The 8,626-nt window shown below is 41.0% G+C and overlaps 1 protein-coding gene across 1 annotated transcript; it reads right to left on the minus strand.

Annotated features, from left to right (window-relative positions):
* Positions 1–239: 239 nt before the first annotated feature.
* On the minus strand, positions 240–7,973 carry LOC118241360 (cilia- and flagella-associated protein 184-like). The gene is made up of 4 exons (XM_035526086.2): positions 7,958–7,973; positions 3,650–3,864; positions 3,162–3,377; positions 240–278 (listed from the first exon to the last, which is right to left on the minus strand). The coding sequence occupies exons 1-4, from the start codon at positions 7,971–7,973 to the stop codon at positions 240–242; spliced, it is 486 nt and encodes a 161-aa protein (XP_035381979.2).
* Positions 7,974–8,626: the final 653 nt, after the last annotated feature.

Genomic DNA, 8,626 nt, shown 5'->3' on the forward strand with positions numbered 1-8,626 from the left:
CTTCCCGAGGTGACGGATACTCCACTCCACACCCACCAACCAGGTGATTGGGTGCTGATAAAGGACTTCAGAAGGAAGCGGTGGAACCAGCCCAGGTGGAGAGGACCATTCCAAGTGCTGCTGACGACTAACACCGCCGTCAAAACCGACGGACGAGCAACGTGGATACACCACACTCATTGCAAGAAGGCGCCAGAACGACCTGAGGACTCATGATGAATTCTCTGTTTGTCACTATCCTACTCACTACTCTCGCCCCGATCGCGGGACGACAACTCCTGCCAGAGGAAAGATGCAAAGGCAATATCGTTTGTGCAATGGCATTGGTGACGGCAACCACTGCCAAGCCAAACCAGTCTTGCCTAGTGTGTCACCCCTTTCAGGTGCCATGGACGCCCATACCCATCACCCACGACATGGCGACCCAGATGACCAATAAGACTACATGTGAACTAGATAGGCTAACAGGACAGCTCTATAATTTATCTAGAGAAATCATAAGCTCAATGAAAATACCCGGCTGGGCGGGTAATTGGAAGAAAACTGGAAAGAACTATGAGTTCCAGTGGTCAGGATGTTGCACACCAGTACTCCTAACCCCGCCAGTGTCTATTTTCAAACTACGTGGGGCACATGCACACACCATACATAAACGAGGCACTGGCAAGCAGCACCCCGCTAAATACAATGGCTATACCCTGGCCGACCCATGGACCACCCCTGCATCGGCAATAGGTTGGTCTATATTTCTGGGAGGAGGCACCACTGCAGCCTTGAATAAGATTAACGGTTTAGCGTGGCAAGTCCTAACTCTGGCCAATAGGACTGAGACGATTTTTACACTCCTAAACCAAGAATTGCACCAGATTCGCCAAGTAGTCCTGCAGAATAGAATGGCCTTAGATTTGCTCCTAGCCGAGGAAGGTGGGGTGTGTAAGAAGATAAATGTATCATGTTGTTTTCACATCCGAGATTATTATGATAATATAACAGACCTGATTACACATATGAAACAGGACATCCAGGAGTCGTCCCCAGCAGACAATTCATGGTTCTCATGGTTCACCTCGGCCCTGGGCCCGTGGGGACACTGGGCAATGACGGTGCTTTTTCCTGTGCTCATTGTCGTATTGATGGTTATGTGTTTCCTGCCATGTATTATGAATTGTTGTGTCACCTGGGTGACTAATCTTACTCGTGTACAGTATCAACTGTTGCAAGAACTGCCAAAGGGGGTGGAGGAGGATTCTGAGGAATTTAATGACCTCCAGGCACTATTCACTGAAAATTAAAGTCTAGATGATGTTGATGATTGACAAAGAATCAAAGGGGGGAAGTGTGAAGGAAATATTGTTGTGTTTCTTTCTCTATCATTGTAAAGCGTGAGAAAGCTTAGCATAAGATTAGAAGAACAGGACGTTCCCTAGAGAACGTCCTTGAAGAAATACACTCCTTCCAAGGAGTTATCTGGTCTCAGCAGAAGCAAACCCTCCCTCGTTCTCTCGAACGCTACGGCTATTATATAAGGGGAGAGAAATCACCCAAAGGGGAGCGAAGCAAATAGGCACGCTCATTTTTTGAAACTAATAACTCAATAAAATCTTCTTATCCACATCTGACTCCTTGTTTGCTGAATTTCCACCACAGCAATAAATAATGAAAATGCCTCAGAGAGAGAGAGATAGAGAGAGATGGAACGAGAGAGAGAATGGACTCAATAAATCTCTCAGTCCATGCTTTTACTATTACTAGCTAATTACTTTTCATTTCCCAGTCTAGGTCCAGCTCAAACAGTGCACCATCTGTGTATAGCATCTAGCACCAAGGGGTTATTGAGCTGGTCCTTTCTGAGTTATGAAAGTTCCATCGATGAGACTGGCTGTGTGCTGGGCTGGTGACATAGATGGAAAACTGTATTGTTTTTGTCATGGTTTTAAAAATAATGCACAGTGAAATGTACTCCTGGGTCAGATTGGCCAGCTATAGTATGAATCATCTGATTAGGAACCAGATAAGTCAAAACAATGACTTGGGCAAGTGTTTAGGGCTCTAGGTCTCTGGTGATACATATCTTGGTCAGCCCATTTAACAGTGTGTCTGTAGCTTTTCATTAACTTTTTATTGCTTATTGGTCACTGTGTATTGCCTTTTCTTACTACTCAGTTTGAAATATCAACAAATAGGACAGAACAAAACATCTTTATGCTATGGTCAACTAGTGTTACTGGCAAACCCAAAGAAATTGGTTAGAGTGGGGATGGTTTTGAAGTCGTATCAGCAAAAATTAGCATAACATAGATGTTTGTAACTTTGGGATTCGCCTGTCTACTGAACTTTTGGATGAAGAAGTCACGGAGCTGCTCTCTCAGTAGGACTCTGCTCTGAGTCTCCCTCCTTAAATGTAAGATATATTTTCTTCAGTAATTTGTGGCCTTTAGAATGGCTCCCTTAATTACAGCTATAATAGTGTACATGCCAGCTGTGTTGAATTGCACAACGATGTCAGAATCTGGCACAATTTAACTGTGGAACTAGGTGGAGAGAATCTGACAAGCAGTACATTGGTAAGGTTTGATGCATATCCCAAGATAAGTCATAAAGCCTTGAATAAAGATGAAGGCTAAGAGAGCAAAAGTTACGTAATTCTTCAAAGATGAATACTAAACGTACAATTCTGGCAAACCATGTCAATTACAATCCATTATACTGATGTGTTTATTTGATTCACTGGAAGACAACGAGTGACTTGTGTTTGGAACATAGTCTTCCTTCCCAAAGTTATACTGACTTCTTATTCTGACATTTTTTAAACATGTACAGACAGTTTTATTCCCTGGAAAGTAACATATACACACACAGACAGACACACACACACAAACACACATATATCAGATATTTTGTCAACTTTCAAATATAAAAGGCACAGGACTAATTTCAAATATAACAGTGTACTGTTTTTATTTTAGCTCTGCACAAAGAGCATACAGCATGTATGTGCATATACGTGTACACGTGTGTGTTCAACCGTGTTATACACAATGCTGCAGTGGCCTGCTCTGCTTCAGCTTGCTCTTTACTGTGCTACACTTGACAGAGAGCTTTTCATGCTGCCTCTTGAGAATGTCTAATTGGCTCTGCAGGTCCTCGCATGCATCCTTCACCATCTCAAAATCCTGGAGCAGCTTCTTGTTTCTCAGCAGGCTGCAGCGCTGGTGCAGGCGCAGATTGTCTGCACGCAGCTTGTCTTTAGCTATCATTACCCCTGCCAGAGCTTTCCGCTTGTTGCCGATCATTGCCTTTATCTTGGCCAGATTGGCTAGTTTGGCCTGGATCTCCAGCTCCACAAAGTTGATCGTTTCCTTGAGATGTGACTGGAACTGAGAGTGGAGGTACACAATACTGAGATTATTTTCTATGCATTCAAGACTCTACAGTACAATACATCTTCCCATCCTACTCCGTGGCAATAAATTTATTGCATTTTCAGTTTTAAATGGGGGCTCGAAATTTCCAAGTTTTGTGGTGGGATTTATGGGATGGGTCTTATTATGTTTTCAAGTCTACTTGACAGTTCCATGGCTATCTAAAAAATCAACAGAGGTTGCACCCACATTAGTCTTAATCTACTAAGTTTTATAGGACGTCATACCTCTCTAGTGCTGGTAATTCCTTTCTTTATTCGAATAATCTCCTCTTCATACTCCAAGATCATAGTCTTATAATTCTCATTTTCAAACTTCAGTTTTTCACACTTTGTCCTCTCCTCCAGTTCTCTAATAGATTCTTCCCGGCTTTGTACCCTCATCTGCAGCGCAAGGTTCCGTATTTTTGCAGCAGTGAGCTTATTCTCCGTCTTCTGCTCAGCTGCAAGGAGCCGTTTCACCTCAACAAGAGCTGCCCGCTTCCCCAGCCGCCGGGCGAGAGCCGCAAGGAGTACTTCTTGCATCATCATGATGAAGGCTTGATATTCACAGTCCCACTGCTTCTTCTTCTCCTGGCACCGGGGCCGGAGTTCTTCAACATGCTGCTGGTAGAGCTGTGATTTGCGCTGCCACTGCAACTTTAGGTCCTCTAGAATTTTTAGCTGGTCCTGGTAGCCATGGCGACTCCGCCTTGTACACACAGGCATTGGCACGTTTTCCCTTTCCAACCAGTCAGCTATTATCATCTGCTGCTCGCTGTTCAACTGGCAGAGTTCATCCCTTTCTGACAGGAGGCTCTGCAGAAGCGCTTGGTGTTCCTTATACTCAGCTTCAAGGTTACATCTCTCCATCTCCAGCTGCTCTTTGGAAGCTTCAATGTCATGACATCCATCCAGACCAGTCTTCTGCAGCTGCTCATCTGAACCTAAAATTACAGGGCAGAGTTATACTAAAGAATCATCCAGTTCTATTAATTAACAGATGGCAACAGCTGATTTTGCCCTCTTGAAATTGAGCTATGTTCAGATGAGAAGGCTCAGTTTAAAAATATATTATGACTCTTCATATGAAACCATATGTTAAAAACCAACAGGAATGAATTGCCATGTAATTTTCTCTAGAATGTATAGACTTTATAGTTCTTTACCTTTTTTTCTCTGAAATGGTAGTGGATGGCTACCATTGATTGGAGGTAGAACAAGTTGAGCAAAATGTGTGCTGCCTCTAGTTTCTGGACTGTGCACACCCACATCAAGAGCCTAAACAAAGTATACAAGGTATTTTTCACACAAGAATCTACATACTGACACACAAGCACACATAACCATACACAACCTTCCATCATAGCCAAACAACGTTTTAATTAAATGTACTAAAAATGTATTTCTATTTGTTTCTTTCTTGGGGCACCAGTACAAATATTTTTAAGGTATCCCATATAATTTAAAGATTCAAAAACACATGCTCCTTCATTTCAGCATTTAAATAAAATGTGTATACACGTACCTGAACATTGTTTGATTTATGAGCACTGTGGTTTGGTCTTATTGGTGGCAGCTTTGTGCAGCCCCTTTTCCTCTGTTCCATATCTTCTGGCGCCTCTCGTCTTTTGATGTGAATTCTAAAGATCGATAAGCCTTTTAGTTTTTGGGGAACAGACCTCAGCCAATTACAATAAGCAGCAACAAAGCAAATGAGTACTATGGGAATGGTGAAAGGCGTGATTAATGTGATAACTTGTGTGACTTCACAGCCCCTTTATTACATCATAATTATGCCACAAGTACCATCTCCACATCAATATCAACTTGCTAAACCTGCTAAACCTTGCACAGTTCAAGGTTTTTTCCCTTTAGATTTTAATAAATTTATCTGCTCATTCAACCACACAAAAATCAAGCTAACGTGTATCAGAAACAGTGCACGCTGTAAACTTCACATGTGTAAAACCTAATAATGAAAGTTGACAATCCGCAAAGGTAGCTAAGCTAGCTAGCACAGTACTGCAGCTAATATTAGCTACATATACTAGCCAGTTAACTCTATTGTAGCGTCAGTACTTTTTAAACCTTCTAGTTTAAAATATTTTAATGACCGAGTATACGCACACGCACACACAGAGAGGAATACAACACCTTACATCATAGCAACAGAAGTAACTATAGCAGCAGCAGTATTCCCCAGAGGAATACAACACCTTACATTATAGCAACAGAAGTAACTATAGCAACAGCAGTATTCCCCAGAGGAATACAACACCTTACATTACAGCAACAGAAGTAACTATAGCAGCAGTAGTATTCACCAGAGGACTACAACACCTTACATTATAGCAACAGCGGTATTCTCCAAAGGACTACAATACTTTACATAACGGGTATCCATAGCAATAGCAGAATTCCCCAGAGGCATACAACTTCAGGCGCATATCCTGTCATTAATCTTGCCACATTGCATTACTTGAAGCACAAAACCTGATAATCTGAGATTTATCTGGGATTGGATAGGTAAAAGGCATACTTGAAACGTACTTGATACTTAAAGCCAAAAGACCTAGATGTGCTTGCACTTGTTTTCTGTAGCCACCACCTTTTTTGTTGTGCGTGTCTGTATATGGTCTCATTAATGGGTGTGTAATGAAGACCATCAATAAGGAAGGTTAAATGGCTACTCTATCTTCTGTGCCACAGAGCTGGCTCTTTGATCTGGTGGTCAGGGCACATGTTTGTTATGGATGTGGATGTGGATTTGCTACCACACTGTCCTCAGCCTTCATGTCTTTACTTTTTTTTAAAGATTGGAGTTCTGTTATGGTGGTATGTTCATCAGACTTGAGGTGCTTGTTAAGGCATCATACAATTTTTTAAAACAATTAGATCTGCAGCAGATTATATTATTTGTGATACCTTTAAAGGGTAACGAGTCAGACTGTCAGCACGTGAATCAAATGAAAGCGTACAACATAAAGCATACAGTCGTGGCCACACATTTGAGACTAGCACACATTTTGGTTTTCACAAATGTTGCTGCTTTAGTTTTTATGGTAGCAATTTCCATTCTACATCGGTGAAGAGTGATTAGATGAATTGCAATTAATTGCAAAGTCATTCCTTACCATGAAAATTAACAATCACAAAAATTACTGCATTCAAGCCACTGCATTTCAGCCCTGCCACAAAATGGCCTGCTAACATAATTTCAGTGATCATATCAGCTACTCACCACTCTGGTGGGTTTATTTGTAAACATATCAACTACTCACCACTCTGGTGGATCAAAGCAGATAAAACCACACAAGCTGAGGTGTTATCCAGCTAGGAGTGTGTCTTTAGCTAAACCCCAACTTGTGGTAAACACCCACGTGCGGTAAACCCCATTTTATGGTCATAACATCTGGTGCACGTCACGCCGTGCTGTCACACATCTGCACTGAAGGCTTCGGTGCGAGCCTACGTCTTGTGTTGTGATCATCCATAGGGGTTTCTTGTTCTTTTAGGTAAAAATCTAAAATAAATGTGTTCTCCATCTTAATTAATCATATCTTGGCTCTAATGCACCTAAAGAAAATGTGTGTTAAGGCATATGTAGAACAGAAAAGTTTCATTTTTTGGAAATTCAAACCTTCCCTTTTTCTATTAAATCCACTACATTTATAAAGATCACTTTCTTAGCTACTCATAAGGAAGGTGAATAACATATAGAGCAATACTGTGCAAATAGCTAATCAGTTCACTATAGTATATTTTGAGATCACATGAAAAAAAATCTAATTATCAATTCACTGTGATATTCTTGGAAAACACTTTGCAACATATTCAATATATGACAGCAATGTTTTTACTGTAGGAATTTGGAGTATTTGGATGGCAAGCTTGTGTAAAATGTCTCTTTGGATCACTAAATACATAGCACATATTGAATCTTTATAAAATAAACAGATCAACTAATCCATTAAATTCGTGAAATACACTCTCTTATATAGTTACTTTTAGTATGACTAAGTTGTTTTTACTGTAGAAATTTGGAGTAATGGGATGGCAATATGCTGTTAAATGTGTATTCAATTCACTATATATCACTACTTGAAGCTCTATAATAGTCTGAAATAGTTGCATGAAACAGTAATTTCGCATAAGTGGCGGTATTCCTAACGGACCTGCTAAAGCCACAAACTACAGGAACCGCTGTGGCTGTGGTTAGATATCTAGACACAACTCATAATTTTAACTAATCATCCCATCGTAAATATCTTAGCCAGGTTAGCGCCTGGCCTGTATAAGAAAGCTAGCCAGCCTAGCTAAAATATCGTAGCCAGGAAACTGAAAGTAACGTTTACTCGGAACTCTGCTGAATATTGGTATCTTATAGGTTAGTTAGACTTAAGATAACCGTGTAGCTGTCTTAATATTCATGAATATTATCCTATGAGAGCTATCTATGCAGTTAACACTAGCTTACTATATTACTAGCTAGCATTAGCTGAACAGTTATATATAGTTAAGGTAACAACCGCAGCCGCATATATCTGAACTAACCTTGTTCAGATGACATTGTGTTAAACAGGTCACACACGATGTCAAGTTTATGGTTAGTTAGCTATTTTTATTACATTACTCTTATAGAAGCACCAAACCAAAATTATTTTTAGCTGGGTGGCTAACTGTTTATTGTTATGCTAACTGGGCGTTTTCACAGATGTGCCTTTACTCATACCAGGTGAGAAACAGCTGCTCACTAAGACTTTGACCTTTTGAGTGTTTCGCATTTTCCTATGGTATTGGTGAGATGGCGATGGATCAGAGCTTCACAACATTATTGTGCTGTTAAGTGTCTATGTTTGCACGTGTGTGCTGACTGACACAAGCTCCTGAGCTCTGCATGTGGCCTGCCTGGCAGGATGTCGTGTGTGAGGATGGCTTGGAGGACTACTATGCACAATTCTCTTTGGCTGACTGGATCCAGCACGTGCTCAACCACCTGAACTCATCACCTGGGTCCTTTGAGTCAGACACTGATGACATCACGTCCACGCGGAATTACTGTGTGACCACAGTGGAGACGCTGCTACAGGAGCTTGTAGAGCTCATTTTCACACAGGTACACACACAGATGACACCAATAATAAACACTGATCACATATGTACTATTTAACCCTTTAAAGTCAAGTGAAAGTACGGACAAATTAAATTCACACACCTGTTGGA

The sequence above is a fragment of the Electrophorus electricus genome, chromosome 1 (assembly GCF_041902795.1).
Source record: "Electrophorus electricus isolate QZ-2024a chromosome 1, ASM4190279v1, whole genome shotgun sequence".
NCBI classification, from domain to species: domain Eukaryota; kingdom Metazoa; phylum Chordata; class Actinopteri; order Gymnotiformes; family Gymnotidae; genus Electrophorus; species Electrophorus electricus.